Here is a 27243-nt window from a genome sequence, read left to right as displayed (position 1 = left end):
TAACCCTGACATGTCACATGCTTCAGTTTTTGTGACGTCTACATCATCAATGTGATAGTTTTTGTTGTTTTCCCCACAAAAACCCAGATGTAGCAAGAAATAATAACTAATACTTATATTAAATATTATTTTAATACAAAAAAATGGTAGAAGGTTCAATAAACAGCTGTCCTTTTGCAATTCTTACTTTTTCTACCCAAAAACAGACCAAAAAAAACAATGTAAGTAAGATAATACTAGTAAATATGGTTTGGAGACGTCTGTTTCACGGTTATGTGAAGTATAAATGTTTACACAACAGAGAGCTTATTACTGCTGGAGTGAAAATTGAGCATCAGGTTACCTTTACTATGTAACCAATAGACTTTACATGTAGAAAACGTACGTGTCGTCATCATCATGGTGAACGTGGTCATGTTTCGTGTCTCACAGGCACAAAGGGAAGAAACAAAGGGGAGTTCACGAACCTGCAGGGAGTGGCTGCCTCCTCTCAGGGGAAGGTGCTGATAGCAGACAGCAACAACCAGTGTGTGCAGGTGAGAACGAATTCCCTGAAGCATCTGCGCCTGTTCTCTGAGATAATATATGAAAACTATCTAATATTTAACATAGTGTTTTATTTTATTTCATTTTATTTTTTAACCAAATCCAGATTTTCTCCAACGACGGCCAGTTCAGAAGTCGTTTCGGCATCCGGGGCAGGACTCCGGGTCAGCTGCAGCGGCCGACAGGTGTGGCCGTGCACCCCAACGGCGACATCATCATCGCAGACTATGACAACAAATGGGTCAGCATCTTTTCGAGCGAGGGCAAGTTTAAGGTGAGTTTTATTTATCTCTGGGACTGGGTCGTTCAGTAGATTTTTTTCCTCAGAACGGCAATAGTCGGCATGTTCCCGGGTGGGCTCCAGTGCCGCTGCAGCTGTGCAGAAGGTCACACTGATTTTTGTCCTCGAGTCAGATGGTTACACTTTCTCACACCTCATTTGCAAATTTCTCACGCGTTAAGAGACTCACTCATGCTGGTTTTGACTTCCCCTTTTCAGCCTTCTTATCTTCTGTTAAAAGAGTGCAGATTTTCGGGTTAAAACCACTGGTTTCCTGAGTGGGATCTCCCTAATAGGACTTAGGGTGTGCTCTCAGTCTACGTGCAAACACACAGAAGACAGCTTCGGGGTTTTATGTGTTAATGCAAACAGTAATACTGACCATTACTTGTATTTTTGTGATTGTAAGTACTCATTTCCTCACGCGTGGCTTCGTGAAATAAAATCTCTCCAGAACAAGATCGGCTCGGGGAAGCTGATGGGTCCTAAAGGCGTGTCGGTGGACAGAAACGGCCACATCATCGTGGTCGACAACAAGTCCTGCTGCGTCTTCATCTTCCAGGTCAACGGCAAGCTGGTCACCAAGTTTGGTAACCGTGGCAACGGTGACAGGCAGTTTGCAGGTACACTCAATGGTAATACAGTGCACTGCTCCAAGATAACACAATTCAGTCTTTCTCCAACCTGCATGCTGAATGAAGAGGAGCTGCACTGACCTCATGAGGGTCATTAATATGGAAAAAGCAACTTTAGTCCATCAGATTCGTCCATTATTATAAACAAAAGTGTCCCTAAAACAGCATGGTGTCTCATTAATCATGCTATGAGTTGGTTGTATGTTTGTTTTTTGTCATACATTTAATCTGAGCGACAGATGTAGGAGTTTTAAGACTGACACTGATACCGATATTTTGTCTAATATGTCGTCTGATAGCTTTTCTTTTCTTTTCTGACACATGAAACATAAACAGATTTCCCTAACATGTATTACGTGTAGTTATTTGAGTTATTACTATGATTATATGGCAATTCAGTTTAAAATAATTTTGTTTTATTGTTTTAAAAAATGTTCACGCTCTGCCTGACTCTCCTCAAATCAGCTGGTTGCTTGTGGCTAACAGGGAAGTTGCAGAGTGCCCTCTGGTGGATAAACTATGCAACAGCAACACTCAAAGCATGATTAAAGGGTGCTTCGGTCTTCTTTACTTTTTAAAGTTGGATTTATGGCTATTATAAATGTTGATAGCAATATATCAGAAAATGGCCAATTACCTGACTGATATATCAATATTTTCCAATCCAACTTTATTGACCAATATTTTGGTCATGCTCTAACATTAAAGCATTAAAAATCAGTGTACTTTTATTTTTATTTATTTTTTTGTCTGTTGCTGAATTCGTTTTTGAAGCTGCATGTCCTCCACAAATATGTCCTTGTGACATGTGCAATGAAAATAAAGTTGAGTTCTATTCTATTCTACCTGTCATGTAGGAGTTTTCTGACTTTTTGTTTTGTCGCAGTCAAGCAAAACTGTACAAATGATATCTAAAATCTTCTTCATATTTCTAATCCAGGCCCTCACTTTGCTGCTGTCAACAACAACAACGAGATCATTGTGACAGATTTCCACAACCACTCAGTCAAGGCAAGTGAACTCCCAGAGCAGTCTGTGTGTTACAGGAATACAGATGTTAGCAGCTGCCACCAAAACGTGATTTACAACGCGTTTTCTACTCGTATCATTCACATTAAAAGGCTATTGTCACATTCATCAGTCGAAGGTGGGAAATTTGTCATGTGGACGAGGATTTTATGACATTCCAACAAGTTCGGAGTCCATTTATAGTCAGTGTAGTATTGACCAATCATGTCTGAGCAGACAGTCTGTGCAAAGAGGAAACCATCGGCTAAGAATACGGTCTCAAATCCATCAGCATCTGCTTCTTATTTATTTAAATGTATCTCACTGCATTTATCAGACTGTAAACCAGGCCTGATGCACACAACAGTGAGTCCTGGTCTGGATATCAGTGTTCTGTTATGTGAATATGTGCTGGTTGCATTTTTTTTTTTTTAAAGAAGTGTTCTCTCTCTGCTGTTGCTTCTCTGAAACCATACTGCAGGTGTTCAACACAGAAGGAGAATTCTTGCTGAAATTTGGCTCCAATGGTGAAGGCAATGGCCAGTTCAACGCCCCCACAGGAGTGGCGGTGGACGTCAATGGAAACATCATAGTAGCCGACTGGGGCAACAGCAGGATACAGGTACGCAGAATGAATCATTTCTACTCCTCGAAGAATCGGTTAATACAAACTTCTGTTTCTTTTTTTATTAAGTGGCATCCAACATTACAATCTTGCCTCATAATGGCTTATGAAATGTTACCAAAACACCATTAATAGTATATTTATACACTGATCAGGTATAACATTATGAGCACTGACGGGTGAAGTGAATAACGCTGATTATGTCTTCATCATGGCAACTGTTAGCGGGATATATTGTTAGCGGGAGGAAGTGTTCTGAAAGTTAATCTGTTAGAAGGAAAATGGGCTAGTGTAAGGATTTAAGTGAGTTTGATAAGGAGACAAATTTTGATGACTAGACGACTGGGTTTCCAAAACCGCAGCTCTTGTGGGGTGTTCCCCGTCTGCAGTGGCCGGTATCCTTTAAAAGTGGTCCAAGGAGGGAACAGTGGTGAACCAGCGACAGGCTCATAGGCGGCCAAGGCTCACTGATGCATGTGAGGAGCGAAGGCTGGCCTGTGAGGTCCGATCCAACAGACGAACTACTGAAGTTCTGAAAAAGTTCACCCTGGTTCTGACAGAAAGGTGTCAGAAAACACTGTGCATCAGTTTGTGTATGAGGCTGCATAACTGCAGATCAGTCAGGCTGCCCATGCTGACCCCCAACACCAACACTGGGCTGGACCCCAAAGCAATGATCTGGTCTGAATTGGGTTTTCTTTTACATCATATGGATGGCCGGTGTCCGTATCACTTACCTGAGGAACAACTGGCACCAGGATGCACTGTGGGAAGAATTCGAGCTGGCTGAGGCATTGTGATGCTCTGGACAATGTTCTGCCGGGAAACCTTGTGTCCTGACATCCATGTGGATGTTACTTTGACACGTACAACCTAACTAAGCATTGTTGCAGACCACGTAAACCTTTTCATGGAAACTGCATTCACAGACCGATGTGGTCTCTTTTAGCAAAGCAAAAATGGTTTAGGGAGGGTTTGAGGTGCACATCGAAGAGTTCAAAGGTGTTCACTTGACCTCCAAATTGCCCAGATCTCAATCGAGCATCTGCGGGATGTGCAAAGAAGTCCAATATATTGATGTCTCACCTCACGACTTACAGGATCTGTTGCTCATATCGTGGTGCCAGAATCTACAGCACACCTTCAGGGGTGTAATGGAGTCTATGGCTCGGCAGGTCAGACTTGTTTTGGCAGTATAAGGGGGACCGACACAATATTAGGCATAATGTTAGGCCTGATCACTGCACGCTGGTGTCTAAAATACATGTTTGTGAACCTCCTGAGACCCTGCGTCCTCAGATGGAGATCTTCCATTTAGCTTTTCTGCACCTTGTGATGCAAGAGGTCTGTGAAATACATCTATCCCATACAAAAGCTTGAGTCTCAGAAGGGTTAAAACAATAGAAGGCAACAATTGTTGCTTCCTAAAAACTATTTTGGTCACTACATCATCCATATTCATGAAATCATTATTTTTTTTCTTTCAACTTTATAACTAGGTGTGTTGTATTTTCCACAAAAAGAATGAACGAAACACTGATTTCCAGCGGTGATGATTTTGCTCTCTCTCTCTCTCTCTCTCAGGTGTTTGATGGCAGCGGTTCATTTCTCTCTTACATCAACACATCAGTGGACCCCCTCTACGGCCCGCAGGGACTGGCGCTCACTTCAGACGGACACGTCGTGGTCGCCGATTCTGGCAACCACTGCTTCAAAGTCTACCGCTACCTGCAGTAGCCACTCGACACAAAGCCTGTACAGTGTACATATGTACAAACACGCAGTAGTACGGAGCAACTGGAAGTTTTTTGCACTCCCCCCCCCTCACCTGTTCACTCTTGAATCTTGCTGTCATTGTGCCATCTGTTTGACCTTTCTCCCTCCCCAAACTAACACGAGAGACTTTATTAGTGGTGCGAGGGAAGCGAGATGACCTCTGACCTACACGAATGGCTGCTGCTGATTAGTGCTCACTTGAGACCTCGTTCACCTTCCATCTTAATGTGGAGTATTTGAAAAGGCTTTAATGCGGTCCACATGGTAGAGCTTTGAACTGCCACATGGCAGAAACTGAAAATAAATAAATAAATACTTTTGCACTTGTTCCTCAAATCACTGGCTGTATTAAGTAAAGTCATAATTAAAGTAAAAGGTACCTTAGTCACCTGAGAAATAATGAAATTCCATCTATAGCAGCAGTGACTACAGCTTCCTGCTAAATGCTCTCAAGGGTTTTTACATTTTGCCTCTTCACTATAAAAGTGTTCCACCCTCTGTAGGTATAGCAGGGTATTTAAGAGCATGATTAAGATGTTTTTGTGCATGCGGTTTTTACTTAAACACCTTAAACTGTGCGTATGAAATAGTTTCCAGCTAAACACCTTCTAACAGAGAAGCTGTTTCACTTCTATTTGAATGTGAAAGCTCTTCAGTGAGCTGTGTCATCACTTTGAATTTAAAAAAAAAACAAAACCCCAGTATGCTGACAAGTGCGACTGTATGAATTAAGGGTACCAAACATAAGCCACCTGATATGCTTCTGCTGTGTATGATGCCTCTTAACATTTCTGCTGTGATCGTGTGCAGACCCCTCGAGTTGCAGAATTTGAATGAAAAGCTAAATACTTGGAATGAACTCGGCAGGATGCATCCTATTACGTTTAGATTGAAAGGTTTCTTCATCACGCTGAAAGTAGAGGTGCAGAACTGCGATCACCGTCACTCCTCCATGTGCTCTCATAACTTCAGATAAATCTATAGAGTGATTAACAGATTGTGTTTTAGCAACACATAATTTGTCTACCTTCACAATCAGCAATAGAAAGTTTGGCAGTCGAGGTGTACGTTAAGTGATAATGCACTTTGTTCCTATTAGAAAGCCTTGTTTGTCTTCAAGCACACAACTGTCATTATTTGTTATCCAGAATCGGGTCATCGATTTTCTACACGATCTTGTAAATTGTTTGTTTTCCATTGTCCTGTTTATATTTGTAATGCCAAATGGAATTAAAGTGCCCATAGAAATGAATGATAGTGCTTTTGTGTGTAATACATGTGCTGCAATAAGCTGAATTTAGATAGATATGATAAATAAAGAATGACACTAATAATTTCAAAAATATTTGCACATCACTTTAATCTTATGGCCCCAAACAGGTTTTTAGTCTTTGGCTGCAGATAAAGCCTTTAAGTCTACTCAACAAACGCCCCTTTCAGAGGAACCGCCCAAGGAAAGCCAGGGTGTGGATATTTCTGACCATAGAAGGTTTTTGTTGCTCAGGGCTGTCTGCTTTGGCCTTTTATTTCATCAGACGACAGGGGGGCGCTATAAAGCCATAAGCGGAAGTCAAAAAAACAGTGCTCCTCTCCAATGCTGCCTTCATAAGCATTCGTTATCCGGATACTGTTAGTTTTTTATTGGTAAAACAGAATTGAGAGAGTTAGGGGAGTGTAAAAGTAGTGCTTCAATTTAACAGTAAATATTTTGAATGCATTCAGAATTTTGGAATTATTTAATCTCTATCAAACAGACAGTAACTCTAAGCACACAAAAAACATCTGGTGACTTGGTGAGTTTTGAAGTTCCGTAAACGCAACATTGCTACGTCACAGCCTTCCGCGGGAAATTCGCTACTGCTGCGTCCCCGCTCTGCTTATACGTCGCCTAATCTTTCTTCTTTACATTAAAAAGTTTACAACAGCCCTGTGTTACCCTCAGGTGGCAAAACGTTAATCTCAGTGGTCGTTGTTGGTGAGCTCTACATCGAAAATGGTAAGCAGAAGCGCACCTTAACCTGCTATACCTCCTGTAAAGACCACCGGCGTTTACGTAGTTGTTTGCTAACATTTGTAAGCTAGCTTATAGCTTAGATAAATAGACAGTTACTTTATTGATCCCACAAGGGAAATGATTGTGCTACAGCAGCATGTTAAAGAGTAAAAGCTTATACCCTATCGCTAACGATACTTTCACAAAGCAGCATTTAGTATTTCACATCATACATTTGGTAAACGGCTACAAACTTTACATTACCTGTCATTGGACCAGTCATACCCCTGCTAGCTGTCTATTTCATTTAGTTACTTCACAGTGAACCACTGAATATATAAGCAACTTGTTTAGATGAAAGATTTCAAGAGGTCATTCTTCTAATCTCTATTACCTTTGGCTCCTTGTTACTCGTAAATAATAAGTGTTAGTAACTCAGTGCCTCAGATATAGATTAATAACATTAACCCCCTGTTACAGTCAAAGAAGAAAGGACTAAGTCTGGAGGAGAAGAGAACTCGCATGATGGAGATTTTCTTTGACTCTGTGAGTTTTACCATCGCAGGTGACCCAGCCTCCATATCCCCACTGCTCTGCCCTACTGTGTGTCCTATTATTCATACTGGTCATTGCTGTTATGTGATTATTTTCAACCATTATACATGCGTGATGTAATACATCCCTGACTAAACATACTCCCCACCCACAGGCAGCAGATGACGTGTTTGATTCAATGTTTAAATTCATGCACTGTAATATAGAGTTAGAAACTTGGATTTCAACATTTAAATCAGCAATGAAAAAGTGCAGAAAATAAGATACTTAAGCAGTCCTTAACATGGATAAACCACAAACTAAAATATCCAGAAAATCAATTTATTTTCTGTTTATGCAAATGTTATTTATGTTACCATCCAGAAGCAGTTCTTTGAGATGTAATAGTTTTTAAATAATTTCTTTCTCTGTGATATTATAGTTTTTATTTTGTTTGTTTGTTTTTTAAATCCTGGAACATGTTTTTGTGCTCTCTTCCCAGAAAGATGTGTTTCAGCTGAAAGACATTGAGAAGATTGCCCCAAAGTCAAAAGGCATAGGTGAGTAAAGAACAACAGTTCCAATCGGAAGGTCAGTGGTTCGATCCCTGACTCCACTAGTCTGGATGTCAAAGTGTTAGCTGATTGGAGTGTGAGTGAAAAATTTGAAGCTTCTGTGTGTCAATATTAGTCAAAGTGCTCAGGCTTAGAAAAAAAACTGTGTGTGTGACTGGGTGAAGTCCTCTGTTATAGTAGTTCAGTTTAAAGGTTGGTTCAGACTTCACTCTATTTTTAGAAGACACTTATTTTTTCTAGACCAGACTTTCTTCTGATTTTGTTTGTATATATATATCCACTTACCAGAATAGCCTCATATTTCATCCAGCCAGATGGCTCATGAGGTGATCTTGCTGCTGTGATGTTGGTATATATATATATATATATATATATATAGAGATAGATAGATAGATAGATAGATAGATAGATAGATATCTATAGAGATAGATAGATAGATAGATAGATATCTATAGAGATAGATAGATAGATATCTATAGAGATAGATAGATAGATATCTATAGAGATAGATAGATAGATATCTATAGAGATAGATAGATAGATATCTATAGAGATAGATAGATAGATATCTATAGAGATAGATAGATAGATATCTATAGAGATAGATAGATAGATATCTATAGAGATAGATAGATAGATATCTATAGAGATAGATAGATAGATATCTATAGAGATAGATAGATAGATATCTATAGAGATAGATAGATAGATATCTATAGAGATAGATAGATAGATATCTATAGAGATAGATAGATAGATATCTATAGAGATAGATAGATAGATATCTATAGAGATAGATAGATAGATATCTATAGAGATAGATAGATAGATATCTATAGAGATAGATAGATAGATATCTATAGAGATAGATAGATAGATATCTATAGAGATCTATCTATCTATAGAGATCTATCTATCTATAGAGATCTATCTATCTATAGAGATCTATCTATCTATAGAGATCTATCTATCTATAGAGATCTATCTATCTATAGATAGATAGATATCTATCTATCTATCTCTATAGAGATAGATATCTATCTCTATATAGAGATAGATATCTATCTCTATAGATATCTATCTCTATAGATAGATAGATATATAGTAGGCGTGCAACGATACACAAAATTCACGGTTCGGTTCGATATTTTGGTGTCACGGTTCGATATTTTTTCGATACAAAAAAAATGTTCATGCCTTTTTAATTTGTCATTTATTAAAATTATAAATATATATTTTAACTCAAAAGTACAGTTTTTAAATTTAACCCTAACCCTTGTGCGTGTTTTTTATTTTGACAGCGAATGCGCACCTGCGGACCACTTATGTGCAGCCCTGGTTATTTAGCTCGTCATATTGCAGCCACAGAAATTCTTTTGTCCATGAAACCATAAAGCTGCACTTTCTTTTTGCCTTATAGTCTGATTTGTCATAACTTTTCCGTTTTGTGGTAAGCTTTTCTTTGGCTGTCACTTCTTCACCCTGACCTGTCTTATTTGGCTCAGCAGAACTAAAATATATATCCTGCTGCTTTTACACACGCACTCACATAAGCTCAGCGATTCTCTGCGCGATCAACCTCTCACATGTTTAAGCTTGCTGCGGGAGATTTCACTTGTCATGTTTGCATAGTAAGCTAACAATTAATAAGACGATGTCAGAGGAATTGGTGCACAAATTATCATCACTCACAGATCAGTGCTGTCGCTCTCTATACACAGTTCGCGCGATTGCAAAGTGAAAGCAAAAAAACAAGCGCAAATTCAAACGCGATTTCAATATTTCACATATTGACAGTGGCTCACCGATGCCAATGACATAATTACCCAGCTACATTTCCGAAAGAATGCAAAAGCATTGACATATATTTTTCCTTCCTACAATAGCCCGACGGGCAGGGCAGAGATAGATTTTGGTAGCCCGACTGAAAAAATCGCTAGCCCCGGGACGTTGGGCTAGCGATATTGCGAGCCCTGTATCTGATTGAGGAATCACTCATCTTTGGAAAAGAGAGTTTATTACAGAGAAATGGCTCTTTCCAAAATAAAAGCTATACTATCCGCTTCTTCTGGGCTATATTCTCAGCAGCATAAGGAGAATCCTGTGCTAACAGCTGTCTAAATGACTCGGCTAAAGTTAGTAGCATGCTTGTTGTTTTTGTCTTTGCACTAGGATGATGTCGGCGTAAATGTGCAGTCATATTCGTTGTGTTCCCACTAGTGCTTTCAGGTTAATCTCGTTGAAATGACCTTAACGCCACAACACGGCAAATCTCCGTTAACGAGCTACCGCCGATCGCCCCGTGCATGGGGCTAGACGGCCAACACGTTAACGAGCTAACTGCGCTAACACACTAGTTCCCACCCATGTAATTGAGCATTGCATGGCACATCCAACATACTGTTTTACTTTAGTCCATGACTCGCTTACCTTCAGGGTCATACGTCACATGAAAACCAAAATAATTCCAAACGCCAGATCTGAATGAGGGTGGGGGAGGTTCATGTTACAAGGAGAGCTTAACTTCTGTCTCGCTAGCTTGCCCTGCGCTCTTCCTTCTGACGATGCTGTCTGTGTTGAGCGCTCAGTGAATCTGCGTTCGACTACTCCGCCTAGGCTGCACTGTCGACCCTAGGCGGAGTAGTCGAACGCAGATTCACTGAGCGCTCAACACAGACAGCATCTTCAGAAGGAAAGTTGATAAAATAAATTACAAATTTTGTATTGTTCGATACATATGCGTACCGAACCGAAAGCACTGTATCGAACGGTTCAATATCGATACGAATATCGTTGCACCCCTAATATATAGATATAGATATATGTATATATGTATATGTATTAGGGCTGCCACGATTTGTCGACTAGTCACGATTACGTCGACTATCAAAATCGTCGACGACTGATTTAATAGTCGACGCGTCGTTTGAAGCTTTGTAAGATCCCAAAAGACGCAGGAATAAGTAGCAGGATTTAAGAGTGTAATAACGGACTGAAACAGAAGATGGCAGCACTGCATGTACAAGGATGGCAGCTGCCGTTAAACTCCGAAGAAGAAGAAGCAGCAGCTGTGTCCCAGAAATCATAGCGAGGCCCAGCTTAGTTTCCAACAATGGCGGCAGCTAGTTAGTTTTAATGTTACTCTTATTATTCTTTCTGGGTCAGAAAATAAACGTTTAACGTATTTTCAGGCGAGAATGTAGCTGTGTAAACCTCAAATATCGGCTCAGTTTATCAGGACACCACATATTTTCAAAAGCGCTCCGACGTTTTCGGAGACGTCTGTTACCCACTAGCTCGATAGCTAGCCGGGGGCTAGGTCACTAGCACGGTGAGAACACCGGACTCCCGGCAAATTGTTTTCTAACCCACCGCTGTCTTTCGCGACTCAGGTTAAATATATATGAGTCACTTAGATAAATTAAAAATGTTGTTGTTTGGCTTTTTTTTTTTGTATTTTATTTGTTCCTGAGTAAATCGGTTTGTCTGAGATTAAAGTTATAGTTTTTACACAGCTGAATAAACGTCAAGCAGACAGCTGATTATCAGAAGTGTGAGATGCTGGAGAATATACTCCGTTGTCCTGTTATATTTTAGATAGCAAGGAGTTCATTAAACTTCACCGAAACAATCTGGAAATTTCATTAAAATTGAATAAACTATCATCTTGTCTTTATTTTTAGTTAGCACCTTAAACACTTAAAGCTGTAAGCTAATGATAGTTATATAAGAGCAGATACTGCTGGTGCAATAAGCTGTAGTTTTACGTCCAGTGGATGATGATCTGATTAGTCGACTAATCGCATAAATAATCGGTGACTAGTCGACTATCAAAATAATCGTTTGTGGCAGCCCTAATATGTCTGTGTCTCTCTCTCTCTCTCTCTCTCTCTCTCTCTCTCTCTCTCTCTCTCTCTCTCTCTGGATAGATATAGATAGATAGATATATAGATATATGAACGATCTGTGTGCACCTTCTTCAACTAAAGCAGCAGTCTGTGTGTTGAATGTAGACAAAGCCTGACTTTTGCCAATTTGTATCATATTTATTTCCCCATGAAGGTCTCACTTTGAGACTTCTTCTTAATGCGTGTGTGGTTAGTTTAGGCAGAGTGAGATGGGTCGAAAGCGGGTGTCTCACACCAAAGTGTTAGTTAGTGGGCTCTTCTTCTTCTTCATTGTCGTCGTCTTCTTCTTTTTTTTTTTTTTTTTTTTTTTTTTTAAAGTGAGCTGAGCAACTCACAATGATGCACAAGAGGCATGCACAAACAGATCTTGTGCCTGTCTCTACATTAATGTTACTTCATAATCATTATGCTTAAAAATTTCCTTTTTAATAAAGTGTATTGATTGGGATGGATCAGGTGACCCAGAATCCTCCCTTAGTTACGCTGCAGTAGGTTTAGGCTCTCCATGATGCAATTTGTGTTTCTTCTTCACTGATCTTTTTTTCCTTCATTGCGTTTACACACCACTCTGCATGTAGTCAGTAGTTATTATTATTATCTGTCTCTTTTCCACAGTGTGTCTTTTGTCCTGTTTCTTCCTGTCGAAAGGGAGTTTTTCCTTCCCACTGTCGCCAAATGCTTCCTCTTGTGTTTTCTCTGTATTATTGTAGAGTCTTTACCTTACCTTGAGGTGACCGTTGTTGTGATTTAGTGCTATATATATATAAAATTGAATTAAATTGAGTCTTGTAAGTGACCCGTAAATGTTATTAGTGCAAGACTGATATCTGAAATTATAGAAAACTGACCAGTGTGTTGGTCCAGGCATGATTAATGGAAAGGAGAATTAGAGTATGACAGAAAAATGACAAATAGATGGAGATAATTAAATACCATAAGGACAAACAGCATCAGCGTGCACTGCACATTTATGAATTCTTAAAAACATTGTGGTGACATGCTTACAGAATTGCCATGGCAACCAGGACGGGGCTATTGCCATCTTTAGTGTGTGTAAGCAGAACCAAACCTATCAGTAGCAGAAATCATTTAGTTCAGAGGCTTTTGGAAGCTTTTGGTTCTGCAGCCCGACTTTCTGATGGTTGAGGCAAAATTTCTAATAATACCAAATTAGATTTTTAGGTGCTAAATCGTCTTGAAGAATGAAATTCTTGAGCGTGTTTGACTGAACAAAGGAGAGATTCTGTTTTGAAATGGACACAACATTAATCTAAAGAAACTGGATCTCGTTGCCATGATTAAAAGCACATGTTTCTGACCCCTGTTATTGCGTGATGGGGGGAAGGGGCAATAAGAGATTTACATTGTGGGGGACGCTTTCCTGTAGAAGGGTTGGAAATGTGACAAAAGGGGCTAGTTGAATGGGGGGGGGAAGAGCGGTAATAACATACATAGGAGTCAGAATAAGATGAAGCTGCTTGAATCTTATAGATGAAAAAAAGAGAAACGAGCACTTATGGACTTTGGTTAATTCATCCAGAGTGTTCCCTGTTTTCCATCCAATTCTTTCTGCTGCTGGGTCCACATCCTCTCAGCAGATAAGCTCTTTCAGTTAAACAGTGGAGCAAAGCGTGTAGGAGGAGCACATTTCACCGCTGACACTGTTCAAGATGTAGCTTGTGCTCTGTTACATCCTCTCATGCAGCGTTCACTCAGATCTGTATGAAACAGCCAGATAGGCTGCAGATGTGTGGGTTTGAGTTTTGTAATTTGAGCAGCATACATTTCCAGCAGTAAAAAGTGAGACCTTATGATGACTTGGCTTCTAAGTCCTCTGCAGAGTGCACTGTCAATCCCAGCATCAGATGCGTTTTATATTTACAGATATAAAGATACAGACTGCCTAGCTTGTACCGGCCATAACTCAGTTTTAAATCAGGAGAAAGCATCGTACCCAAATGGCATCAACTCCACGGGCGTGCAGTTGAGCGCTGGAGAAATAAACACCATGTTAATGTTTGTGCTCTGCTGATTTCAGCTCCCATGACTGTGAAGGACGTGCTGCAGAGCCTTGTCGATGATAACATGGTGGACTGTGAGAGAGTAGGTACATCCAACTATTACTGGGCCTTTCCCAGTAAAGCCTTACACGCTCGCAACCACAAACTGGAGGAGCTGCAAAAACAGGTGAGCTCAGTCCCTTCTAGTCTGATTTCCAATTAAAGGTTGCAGCAAGCATAAGCGCCACAGCAAAAAATGAGAAGGGGTGATTTTGGTTTCACAGGATGATACTTGGGTACTTCTCCCTCGCAGTTTACAGTAATAAGGTCAACACGTGAGGTCAACAGTGCCTGGAAGACACTTCTGCTAATAGAGGGTCAAAAAAGAAATGGGAAGAAAATGCAAATGAGCTGCTGATTAAACAGGAAGCTTGTCAGAGTTTGTTTTATATCTTAGTTGTAGGTCATTCCATCGCAAATCAGCTACGTTTTTAGAACTTTTTCTGCTCGACTGTCTCTGGCTTGAATACAAATCTTATGGTCCAAATATATTTGCACATATATAATGATTGTAGCTTTATGTCTTATACATTTCAAGATATAGGTGTCTTGTTTTTTTTTTTTTTTTTTTTTTAATGGTCCATTGACCCACTTTCAGGCAATTTTCTTTGCACATTGAAATCTGAGGCAATTTGTGGACACGAATATCTCAAAACCAATTAAAGTCTGAAATTTTAACTCAGATATTTTTTGATGTACAGTGGGGCAAAAAAGTATTTAGTCAGCCACCGATTGTGCAGGTTCCCCCACCTAAAATGATGACAGAGGTCAGTAATTTGCACCAGAGGTACACTTCAACTGTGAGAGACAGAATGTGAAAAAAAAAATCCATGAATCCACATGGTAGGATTTGTAAAGAATTTATTCGTAAATCAGGGTGGAAAATAAGTATTTGGTCAATAACAAAAATACAACTCAATACTTTGTAACATAACCTTTGTTGGCAATAACAGAGGTCAAACGTTTACTATAGGTCTTTACCAGGTTTGCACACACAGTAGCTGGTATTTTGGCCCATTCCTCCATGCAGATCTTCTCGAGAGCAGTGATGTTTTGGGGCTGTCGCCGAGCAACACGGACTTTCAACTCCCGCCACAGATTTTCTATGGGGTTGAGGTCTGGAGACTGGCTAGGCCACTCCAGTACTTTCAAATGCTTCTTACGGAGCCACTCCTTTGTTGCCCGGGCGGTGTGTTTTGGATCATTGTCATGTTGGAAGACCCCAGCCTCGTTTCATCTTCAAAGTTCTCACTGATGGAAGGAGGTTTTGGCTCAAAATCTCACGATACATGGCCCCATTCATTCTGTCCTTAACACGGATCAGTCGTCCTGTCCCCTTGGCAGAAAAACAGCCCCATAGCATGATGTTTCCACCCCCATGCTTCACAGTAGGTATGGTGTTCTTGGGACGCAACTCAGTATTCTTCTTCCTCCAAACACGACGAGTTGAGTTTATACCAAAAAGTTCTACTTTGGTTTCATCTGACCACATGACATTCTCCCAATCCTCTGCTGTATCATCCATGTGCTCTCTGGCAAACTTCAGACGGGCCTGGACATGCACTGGCTTCAGCAGCGGAACACGTCTGGCACTGCGGGATTTGATTCCCTGCCGTTGTAGTGTGTTACTGATGGTGACCTTTGTTACTTTGGTCCCAGCTCTCTGCAGGTCATTCACCAGGTCCCCCCGTGTGGTTCTGGGATCTTTGCTCACCGTTCTCATGATCATTTTGACCCCACGGGATGAGATCTTGCGTGGAGCCCCAGATCGAGGGAGATTATCAGTGGTCTTGTATGTCTTCCATTTTCTGATGATTGCTCCCACAGTTGATTTTTTCACACCAAGCTGCTTGCCTATTGTAGATTCACTCTTCCCAGTCTGGTGCAGGTCTACAATACTTTTCCTGGTGTCCTTCGAAAGCTCTTTGGTCTTGGCCATGGCGGAGTTTGGAGTCTGACTGTTTGAGGCTGTGGACAGGTGTCTTTTATACAGATGATGAGTTCAAACAGGTGCCATTCATACAGGTAACGAGTGGGGGACAGAAAAGCTTCTTACAGAAGACGTTACAGGTCTGTGAGAGCCAGAGATTTTCTTTGTTTGAGGTGACCAAATACTTATTCGTAAATTAGGGTGGAAAATAAATTCTTTACAAATCCTACCATGTGAATTCATGGATTTTTTTTTTCACATTCTGTCTCTCACAGTTGAAGTGTACCTCTGGTGCAAATTACTGACCTCTGTCATCATTTTAAGTGGGGGAACTTGCACAATCGGTGGCTGACTAAATACTTTTTTGCCCCACTGTATTTGTCCCATATCACCAATCCTGGTTCATTTAGATGGTAAGAAATAGCAATAAAAATGCCTTTTAATAGTTAGTATCACTATTATGTATGTTTTCTTTTGTCAGCTATGTCATTTAAAAAAAATCCACATTTAAAAATGATCCCCAGTTGTAGCTAATAATAAAAATCATGGTATTCATTTATGTGAGATTTGTGTTCACCACCGTGTCGTCCTCATTGATGACCCACTTCCCTCGACTGTTTCACGGCTGACAGATGGTGTGAGGGTGGCGGCTCCTCAGAGAACATTAGCCACCAGATTTCTGGGACAGATCTTAAGCAGCAAGCGCTCACTAAATAATGACGATGTTTGGTTGTACCGCATGTGGTGACAATATAGCGCTGTTTATGCGATATCACAGCATTTGGTCACTGAGATCATCAGACAGATTTTGCAGCAATGCTTGATGTTTTGAGTGGAAGGACGAGAGTAAAGTGTCCACTGTGTGGAAAAGGATGAGGTGCAATTAAAAGTTAGAATAAAAGCCAGCTCCCTTTTGCAGCCACATTAATTATGTCATATGATTGAACTGTTAAGTTAACAGCACTGTAATTGGCTAAGAGTTTAGTACGGGTAAGCATTTGTGTACCATTAAGATTATGTGATTGTATTTATTGTATTAATCACTTACAAGGGCTCCAGTGTTGAGTTGTTTCAGCATATTATTGGGCGGTCTCAGTAAATATTGCAGCACTTATCAGTAGAAACATCAATGTTGTTAACAGCAGAAGTGGCTTTACTGTTTATTTATATCACAATTCAGGAAAATCTCAGTTATCTGCTGATTAGTACTGTAAGAAAAGCTTTAACGTGATGCTGTTGTACTTTAAAGATTTCTGAAGCAAAGCAGCGGAAAGCATCCCTAGAGAAAGCGGTCGAAAAAGCGAAAGTGGGGCGCCAGGATACAGTAAGTATACAAAGGTCAAACTTAAACCAGTGAAATAAAATGAATATCATCCCTTTAATGCACTGAGCATGTGAAATCGCTGTTTGTCTTTGCAGAAGGAAAGAAGCTCTCTGCTGAAGGAGCTGCAGGCTCTGAGAGAGGAGCGCACACAGCTGCAGGCCGAGCTGGAGAAGTACAGAGAGTGTGACCCCGAGGTCGTCGAGGAAATGAGTGAGTACAGCTGCAGACCTACTGGTTTCTCAAAAAAGGTCACTTTTAAATTATTGCATCAATCGTATCACCTACAGTTACTCATGGGAGGCATGGAGCCCCGTGTGAAGCTTTAAATATCCAAAATGAATCTGACCTATGCTGGCGAAGTCATATTTGATGTTAGTCATAATAGGCTGCTGCTGTACTTTGTTCTCTATTTGTCTTTAAATATTTTATCACAAGCTTTATAGCTGTTGGATTGTTTTACATCATAAAAGAAGTTGGATTTTTCTAATCTGTGGGATTACAAACTGTTACATCACTAGATGTTAAGTTAACACAGGAATATAAAGTGTAAAGCATGTTTCGACCAAGTCCAGCACATGTGTGGTTATTAAATTAATGTTTATTTAACAAGATTCAATCAGATGCTGCTTCCTAGCATCACAGGGCTTATGAATGCAGATGGCACTGTTTTGCATCCAGCGAGGATCTCTTATTAAAAGGAGTTGGGTATCATCCAAGACGCATATGCATCCGAGCAGCTTCTGTAGCGTTCAGCCTAATGTGGATAAATGGTTTCACACCAGATAATAAACTCAAAATTGTGCCGTAGGAGCCGTATTGTTTCAGCGAAGCCTCCCACGCGGTGTCAGGCATCGTGGAGATACAAAGAAGACTCCGGTGCAGTTGGCAGATATAAAAAATGTTCATCTGTTCAGCACAGAGACAGCTACATTAATGGAAACGGTGGCAGAAAGCACCTCTGGTCATCAGTGCTGCACTGCAGTTGGCATTTGTCAATAGCATCAAGTCAATGTTATAAGTGGGATTTCCCAGCCTTGAAATGTCCTCCTAACCCATCTACTGATAGCCCTAAATAAGGTGCATTCAAATGCATTTAACAGATGTTGGGAAAATTTCTAAGAAAAGATTAAATAGTGACCTGGGAAATGTGCCAATCAGCCATAACATTAAAACCTCCCAGGCGAAATGAGTGCAGTTGATCATCTCATTGCAGTGGAACTTTTGTAGGTGTGCTTGTGTACACTTGCAACAATTTAAAAAAAATAAAATATAAACAGTTGTACTCTCCATGTCTTTGTTGCCAACATTACTGTAGTTGCTGGCTCCATTTAGTTTTTTTATTTTTTTATTTTGTTGGTCTCTGTAGACTAAAACTGGAAATACTTGCTGCTCCTCAGACTGGCAATTAGCTTAAATCTTTATTTCTGTGTTTCACTAACCTCACTGGTATCAGGTTTGTAGAGCTAAAGGGAAGTATTTCCTTTTGACAATGAAGACAGGTCAAAGCAGGTCCTTTGTGCTCGTCAGGTGGTGCTTAACTGCATTCATGATTAATGTAGAAGGAAAAACACCCGCATTATTACTAACCAACTTTCTATTGTTTGCAAAGGACGTTCTTCAGCAGCTACCACGGTTGGGTTCAGCTAATCTTACTGTGCCAAGTAGCTTAAACAAGGTTGTTGGGTGTGTACCTGCTGCGCGAGACACCAGTGAGTGTACTGCTGAGAGCAAACATGTCAAGCTGCAGGGTCAAACATTCTCACGGTTCAAATTAAGAGACTCAGGAAGTGAAAAATGGTCACAAGTGGCCACTCACCTTGCTTTCAGGATATACGTTCTTAGATATGAACCTCAGACTGGTTAAGTTGTTGCAGTTAGGTAAGTTTGAAAAGTGTAACTCTTCTTGCGGACGCAGAAGTCTGAAAGTTTTTATTGCAGCCAAATGAACCTTATTACCTCCGAACTGTCAGCTCACAGGGCTGGTATTAAAAATCTTTTAAAATATGAAGGCCTTGGAGTCCTTTGCTGGCTGTTGCACACCCCTTACATAAGGGAACCACAAACAGACACAGCTATTGATAGTATTGCAAAAATCTGACAGTGCTTTGTTTTCATGCTACAGCTGACCTGCAATATGGGAGGTGTGTTCCTTTATCTGCTCATGTGACTGGTGGTGGTGTCAGACAAATATCTGGGCTGTTTACCTGCACCTCCCAGATTACCAGTTTTTTTTTTTTTTTTTTTTCCCACTCCACTGTGACAACACTGTGGTGTACTGATGGCCACATGACCGTGCACATTACTTATGACCAGTCTACCTGAAATGAGATGGAGAGGCATCATTGCTGCCATTGCACGTAACCTAAAATGTCGAATTTGCAGCCGTTTTACAGTGGAGCCAAACTATGGTCAATGTTGAAGCAAAATTTGTGTGTTTGAAAAGTAACAATTCTTTGTTTTGCTTATAATTGAGAATTTTTATTGAGTTATTTTTAAAAACATCAAGACACGGCAGGTCAAAGGTGCTGATACAGACTGAGGTATATGAGGCAATTTGTACTTTATTATTGGGTAATATTCATTTGCCAGATGTCAGTACATGCTGTCCGCTTCATATCAAGCTATGTTTTCATTTTGTCTTTGGATATGAACTCACCGTTACTGTCCCATTGCTCTATGATAATCTCAGTGTTATGGTTAAGCCTTCCCAACATATTCTGACAGGCAACAGTGTTGCATCATTTGTTCAGTCCACATTTTCAGTGTCTGAGTTTGAGGTGTTTTCCAAAACTTACAAATTGTTTTAAACTAGGCAGCTTTTAAAAATCTTGTCCTTGTTTTATTTAAAGGACAAAAACACCACCTTGTTTGATTTTACTCAGATCAGCAGCACTGCAGTCGGTGCTTGAAAATGGTTGTACAGTACTTTCACATCTCAAAATCAGCAAAATTGAACTTCATGAGTTCTCGGACTCTCTTCAAAGCACAGGGAGTCTGGAGTTGTTTGTAAAGAGGCAACACAACCACGTTGTGGGTTTGCTCGCCTTCACATGCTGGTTTAGAAACCTTATTTTGGGTAGTGTATGAAATGGACCATGGTGTCACCCCTGGTATGTTGCGTTACAATGCCCAAATGATTTCAACTGAAGCTGAGTCAAATTTTCAAATCTGAGCAGAAAGACAAAGTTAATCAGGATAAAACAAGCAGTTTAAATGTTGCTGAGAAAGTCACTTTGTTCATAAATGACTAGGATTGTGTTTACAACACAGGTTTTAGCACATAGTTCCTCCTTAAATGATATTTTACCTGCTTCGGGAGCAATAAATATTATTTATATTTTAATATGTAAAACAAGAGTTATACCATCAGTGGTGCATTTGAAGGAGGATGGAGTAAGGCCAGTTATCTGAACTCTTTGTAGATGGATCATTATGAGTGCATCTCACACAGATCACAGTGATGTTGACACAAAACAGTTCAGCAGGCGGACTGAGAGCAAACTAGCTCGCCATTACAGTTAAATTATTTTTTTCTACTTTTACTGTTGCCACATGTCTACAGATCCTATTTTGTCTTTTACTGCCAGGTTTGCCACACAGAGAGCTTTGTTAACAGATAACCATCAGCAAAGCTCGAGAGCAGTATCCAGCTGTATGATATTATGTAATGTCTGCTGCTCAAGAGGTATCAGACTGAACTTGCAGAATGAGCTCAGACTTGTTCCTGCATGTGTGATAGCTATGCACATGTAGGCTCATTAGATGTCTTCAAGGGCGTTGCCCATGCTGTTATTGACAGGATTATTATTCACCTGTGAACCATTATTTGCCTTTTTTCTTTCTTTCTTTCTTTTTTTTGATTTGTAGTAAAGGAGTTGTAGGAATAAGGAAAATTAGTTGACTTGCAAAGTTAGAAATTATAAAGGAAGTCGGGCGATGTACAAGAATGCTGAAGTACCAGAAGTAAGTTTGCCCCATTAACTTCAGCACGACTTACCTAAACACAACATGCCTTTCCACATATTTACCAAGCTAGCAGCCAAGTGACAGAAACACTAACAAACACTAGGTACTAACAATAAATGCAACTTGGCTAAAAACAAAGCTTTCGTGCCTTCTTGTCTCTGCATGTTAAACAATGGTTGCCACACCCATAGATACCAATAAGTTTTGAATGAAACCATTAAATAGCCCAACAGAAACCATTCCAGTGTAATTGAGCCCAGACTGTATTTAAATAGGCCAATATTAATGATTAATGTCAGCCTAACAGATATTTAGGGTATCTGTGTGCTAGCAGCTCCAGCTCCATCGTTTATAATCTGCACCACATGCAGCAGAGGACGCACCACAGCTAACCAGACGTGGGGGTGGATTTAATCGGTGTGTTCATTTTGTTCAGTTTGCAAGTAACCTGCTTTGCAAACCACAAGACAGAGTAAAGGCAAAGAAATCAGCATTTTTATATATAACCACAGTAACAGGAAGTCAGACAAGTACAGATTTATTAGTGGGCTTATAGGTGATTAAAAATCAGATTTTTATTTCTTTTTAACAAAGAAGATTTTGGGGGGATCATCTTTTCTGTTAAACATTTTATGTATTATTTGGCATTAGGGTCCCATCTTAATATCCAGACAAGGGTGATAAAAAATTCTATTACTTTACCTTGTTTATCTACAGTTAACTTTTTTCTGTTGATTAGTGAGCAGGGGTCCTGCCAGATAAAGAAAAATAAGTTAAGTATTTAAGAAAATAAAAAGTGGTGCGTCTGTGAACCATGTCAGTCGATGCGTGAAACGTTTCTACCTTGCACCCAGCAGCTGTGTTTCGTTTAGCTACACACTTTTAACCATAAAGTGAAATCAGGTTCTCCAACTTTGAGTCAGCGATTGTTGAATTAATTCACTTTCTTCTCAGATTTGTTTCTGGAGAAATTCAATTTTATTTTTACGCAATATCAGTTAAGTGTTGAAATGGTCCTCACGAGCAGTGTTTGTTCTGGTGATCCAAACAGATATTTTACTGGTACTGAACCTTTTCAAGCTTCCAGAAGGAAGAGAAACTCAGATCGGAGAGAAACTATCCAGAGCTGTTGGACTGAGATAATTTGTGCTGGATTCAAGCCTGTTGTAGAACAGTTCACACTCATACAGCAGCCAGATTAATGTCTGTGAAAAAGGTTATCATTATTTTTTGTACTACTTGAATATGCTGTGATTATTCCAGGGGAGTGGAAACTTGATGTCATCTGTGTTTTTATGCTTAATGTAAACTTCTCTCTGAGTGCTGTCCAGTGGGAACATATTGTTCAGCTCCGTTCTACTTTTTTACAGTATAAAGCGCTCTTTCAAGCGCCGCTGTAGGGGATGAGTAGGTTAGTGTCCACTTTAATTTAATAGGATACCGCCACTTAGTCATACAGCACAGCTGTGGCCACGCAACCATCACATCCCTGACCACCACTTCCTCCTCAGAGGGGATGGTTTGTTGCCAGCCTTCATTTGTGCTTGTGTTGCAAGCTTATTTTCCTCTTCTTCTTTTTTTCTTTTTTTTTTTTCCAGCGTTTTTCCCAGTTTTATATAATCTACTAGACTTCCTCCGTGACGTTTTCACATTAAGCATTTTGTATTTGCAGTGTGTGAGCCTTGCTTGCAAACACCAAACGTCATGAGAAACAAATCATAGGAAATAGCATTCAAAACATGTTACAAAGGTTATTAAATGTACTGAGCGCAAACAACACACCTCAGCAGCAGCTGCAGCAACAGTGCAAACATGACACTTTTAATGACATGCTGAAGCAAAACTTGGAGTGATGTTATTGTAATGACTTCGTTGGGTGTTCAGTAGGGGTGGGTTTTTATAATCGATTCATCGATTAAAATCGATTCTGGCTTGGATAACGTAAAATCGATTCATTAAAATCCTGAATCGATTTTTTAATATAAATTTATTTTGTCCGAAATGCCAGAATCTCAGGTGACATCTCACAAAATTTCAAGAACCACCAAACAGTAAATGAGAGCAGGTACAGGGATTCTGCACATAGACTTAAACACACAGCGCGACCCGCGGATCAGAATCAGTTAGATGTCGCCTTTCTCACAGTCGGGGCTGAAAGCCGACAGCTCGCTGATCCGGGTCCGCGCTTTGTGTTCACGCCCTTTATGCGCTGATTCTAAAGCTGTTAGTTTGATCTCTCTCCAAACAATATTGACCGAATCAGCAGCAAAAGAAGATCCAAACGCTTCACATAAACATCGTCATGAATTCACTCTTTTACTGTTTTGCTTCCATTGCGATGCGCAGCTCTCTCTCTCTCCCTCTCTCCCCCCCCCCCCCTCTCTCTCGAACAGTTTTGCTTTCTTCATTATTCGCTTGCTTGTTACACAAGTCTACTGTTGTTTACAGCGCTGTCGGCCGCTGTTTTTTCCCCTTTTACATTCTTCCGAAAAGAAAACCTCATTTCTGCTGTTCAATACTGAACAAATTGAAACTTTTTAAAATTATTCAAAATGCAGAATGCTTAGCCGTGTGTCTAATAAAACCGCTGTAACGTCAGAGGTAATGTTGATTAATTAATGGTTTTCTTTCGTTTTTGATGTACTGCAGAATATTTTTATAAAATCCCAGGCCAGGAAAATCACCTACATGTTTTTCTGTGTTTTATCTTCAGCTACTTTGACACAAAGGCATCTGCTGTGATGCTCACACCTTGGATAAAGTCTTGAGAGTGTCGGCTTCCTTTTTATAGATACAAAAATATGTAAATGTCCTGATCTGAATTATATCTCTGACTGTCAAAATTTCCCAGATTTAAATCGAATCGAATCGAATTAAATCGAATCGTGGATCGAATCGATTCGGGACCTTGTGAATCGGAATTGAATCGATTCTAGAAATCAGTGACGATACCCAGCCCTAGTGTTCAGTAGATGCCTTGAAAAAAACGTTTAAATGCTTTCCAGCTGCAAACCTGTGTGCTTTTGCACCGGGGCTCGCTTATCTTGTATCTCTATATAAGTGGTTACTGACTAGTTGGATGCACATACTAATCCAAAATTTTATTTTGCAGAAAAATCAAATGTTATAGCAAAAGAAGCTGTTTCCAGATGGACAGGTGAGTCTGCTAATTTCTTTTCTTTCTTCTTTTTAAATATATATAGACATGTAATGGTCTGGATTTAAGCTGCAGGAACATAAAATGCCCAATGTCTGGTTGTAGCGCTTGTTTATAAAGTGAGAGTTGTTTTATTTTGTAGTCACTATTTGTGGATTTTGGACTACTGACTGTTGATTGACCTTGGTTTACTGTTTCCTGTTTGAAATTTCTGGTTAGTCCAAAAAAAAAAAAAGCAGCTGGATGACAGCAGTCGGACTTTATCTCTGATTGCTGTTTAATGCACGTGAAAGCGCATTAAAGTGAAATCTGTGAAGGCGCTCTCTAGTCCAGCTGTCACTCTAAGTAGTCCGCGCTTATGCTCTGTGTGTACGTTTGTTGACTTGAGTGGTAACCTTGAACACAGCTGACCTTTAGGGATCATGGTAGCCATCGATGCCTGTGGTCTTTTGACTCTTTAGATCAACATTGCCTGCTGCAGGTCAACAGAGTGGTGTTGTCAGTTTTGGTTGGAGAGCTTTTGCTTTGCTTTCATGGAAGGAAGCTCAGTTAAAAAAAAAAAAGTGAGTCATTTCTGCCTCATTCACGATTAGTACTTCTCTTTTCTGAGCTGGACAGTATGAAACAAACATGCATAAGTGTTTCCTCGTAGCGCAGCTGTTGAATTTGCACAGTAACGTCTTTTACTATGAGCTATAAAGTTCTCATGTTATGCCGTTAGAGCGAATGTTACTATTTTACCAGGTCTGGTCAGGGTTTGTGGCTAAACACTCAAATCAACACAACAAAGCCAAATTTTGAAGGTTTCATGGAAAAAGCAGCTGCAACTTTGCGCACCTTGTTTGTTTTTAAAACACTGCTGCTGTATGTTGGCCTGCTCATGGATTGTCTGCGACTTCCCACACAAGCCTCGACACATTTAATCGCTTGTCATATCAAAACTGGAGAACAGTAAAAACTAATCCTCCAGAAGTGAAGTGAAAGGCATCGCTAAAAGTGCAAGCCAACGTTCATTGGCTTAAGCTCCTGATCAGTTGTTAGTCTGCAGGAAGTTGTTCTGCTTTTGAAACTGGAGACTTCAGAGCTTCAGCTGCTAAAAGGTTTTCCTGAAATAGACATTTTGTTTTTAGTCAAACTGTTATTTTTATTGCTATTATTTAAGAATAGGACGCAGGTATATATAAAATGTTTTCTTTTTTTAAACTATTTTCACATGAGGCTGTTAGGGTGAATTCACCACCATAAAACATCAAGATGTATTTAATTTGAGGTAGTTAAATGGATTATTATATATTATATTATATATGGATTACACACATACATCATTAAAGAATTTGAAATTGTTAATGCTGGATGTGAAATGTCAAATGACTGTTAATGGCAGTTTGTGTTTCCTAAATTTACATGATATTCACAAAACTGGGAAAACAGATAATCTAAATCTGACGCACTAACCAGTCATAGTAACCCGGCTTTCTCCTTGCTTCTGAATGAGCAGTCCAGATTCCTTTTGCTGTAAATGTACAGTATATATTTGTAAATTGAGATTTCATTTATATTTCATGTGTTTAATGTTTCTTTTTTACTCTTGTTCTCAGACAATGTTTTCGCCATAAAGTCGTGGACAAAGAAGAAGTTTGCCTTTGATAACAGCCGCATTGATAAAGCCTTTGGTATCCCGGAGGATTTCGACTACATGGACTGACTGCCAGCATGTCATGGACGCAGCGATGGAGTAATGTGTTTCGGCCTCTGACACCTACCTACCTGGTCTCTGCATTTCTAATTCCTGTGCTGTGGGTTTCAGTGAAAATAAAAGCACCAGACGCTCTACTCGCGCCCTCAGGTGGATTTTGAATAAGGACAGATGTCAGTGACTTTGCGGTGGCAGATGGACTTCATCAGTGGATATGTTACTTTGGTGCAACCAGAGAAGAGTCTGAAACGCCATTAGTGGCTGTGAGGGCTGACAGGGTCCTGTGATGAGCACAAGCTAGCAGCCAAAGTTTTGGGACACCTGTTTGCATGAAAACCGAGAGCTCCAAGTAGATGATGGAAAGGAATCAACACTTACTGCATTTGTGTTGCCAGTGGTCGCGTTTGTATGGTTTAAACAGATGGTTTGGAATCAAATGCTTGTGCACTTTTTCTTAGATATGTTCCTTTTCTCTCTCCCTCCCTGGAGTATTACAGGGCATGCTTTCCTAGTTGTATTATAACTACAAAGGTCAGTGTCAAGTTATCTTTGATGTTTTTGTTTCTTTTATAATCGTCACTGGAATTTTAGGGTTTTTTTGTTTTGTTTTTTTGTTTTGTTTTTTCAGGACTCGCTTTCCGGATGATCAAAAAAGATCATTGCTGTCACAACATGTCTAGAATGACTATTGACCTTCTTTTTTTGCTCCTTTTTTCTGTCAAACCAGATGCAAAATAGGCAGTTGTGTATCTTGTTTACTCTGTGACCTAGTTGAGAAGGCCAATGTGTCTGGGTTCTTTGATTTAAATTTCAAATGAGCTCTGTGCTCATTTTGCTTTGCTCATCAGTTTCATTTTTATTCCAGTAAATGAATGACATGCAAATGTAATATCTGATCTTTCGCCTCTTCTAAGGTTTTTTTTTTCTGCATTAATCAATGTGAGACAGATGTTAGTTACTAATTTAAAGGACACTGTTTTACTACTGTAAGTTTAGTTGGTGGCATGATGAAGACTCATCTAATCCAGTCTCTGGATGTCCATGAACTGTTGACTACAGCAAGGCTGGAACAAAATAAATAGTCGAAATGCCTAGCAGCAGTTTGTTTGAGGGAGCTGACACACCCACACAAGAATAACCTGGATGTATTCATGTGTGTACCTGCCCAACCTGTACTGTGATTCACGGGCCTGTTGGCTGTCAAAACTCTGAGAACTCTGCGTACAATTT

General features: G+C 39.9%; 2 protein-coding genes across 6 annotated transcripts in view; both read left to right on the top strand.

The window, feature by feature from the left end:
* The window catches only part of LOC146667806 (tripartite motif-containing protein 2), a 35105-nt gene extending 28983 nt beyond the window's left edge, over positions 1–6122 (top strand). For 4 of the 5 annotated variants that reach the window (XM_085409493.1, XM_085409495.1, XM_085409492.1 and 1 more), the window contains exons 7-12: positions 433–536; positions 653–820; positions 1281–1461; positions 2402–2472; positions 2951–3091; positions 4679–6122. In XM_085409493.1, the coding sequence (XP_085265619.1) occupies positions 433–536; positions 653–820; positions 1281–1461; positions 2402–2472; positions 2951–3091; positions 4679–4831 (818 nt within the window). In that variant the 3' untranslated portion in view covers positions 4832–6122. The remainder of the gene's footprint in view (positions 1–432; positions 537–652; positions 821–1280; positions 1462–2401; positions 2473–2950; positions 3092–4678) is intronic. The other variant, XM_085409497.1, reaches the window with a different exon arrangement.
* Positions 6123–6701: 579 nt separating this feature from the next.
* On the top strand, positions 6702–27105 carry mnd1 (meiotic nuclear divisions 1 homolog (S. cerevisiae)). The gene is made up of 8 exons (XM_085409491.1): positions 6702–6866; positions 7344–7409; positions 7900–7957; positions 13919–14067; positions 17120–17194; positions 17290–17404; positions 24273–24317; positions 25916–27105. Exons 1-8 carry the CDS (start codon positions 6864–6866, stop codon positions 26020–26022), a joined length of 618 nt encoding a protein of 205 aa, XP_085265617.1. The 5' UTR covers positions 6702–6863; the 3' UTR covers positions 26023–27105.
* The last annotated feature ends 138 nt before the right edge of the window (positions 27106–27243 follow it).

This window comes from Rhamphochromis longiceps, linkage group LG6, assembly GCF_057381845.1.
Source record: "Rhamphochromis longiceps isolate RC_006_pf linkage group LG6, R_longiceps_female_GT1.1, whole genome shotgun sequence".
Classification (NCBI taxonomy): domain Eukaryota; kingdom Metazoa; phylum Chordata; class Actinopteri; order Cichliformes; family Cichlidae; genus Rhamphochromis; species Rhamphochromis longiceps.
The sequence above is the reverse complement of the archived record's forward strand: the minus strand, read 5'-3'. Positions and strand labels throughout refer to the sequence as shown.

What these genes read in the sequence shown, in the direction of transcription:
- mnd1 (XM_085409491.1), top strand. An exon ending in TGGAGATTTTCTTTGACTCT is followed by an intron (nt 7,410 to 7,899) that starts GTGAGTTTTACC and finishes CTCTCTTCCCAG; the next exon opens with AAAGATGTGTTTCAGCTGAA. An exon ending in TGGAGGAGCTGCAAAAACAG is followed by an intron (nt 14,068 to 17,119) that starts GTGAGCTCAGTC and finishes TGTACTTTAAAG; the next exon opens with ATTTCTGAAGCAAAGCAGCG.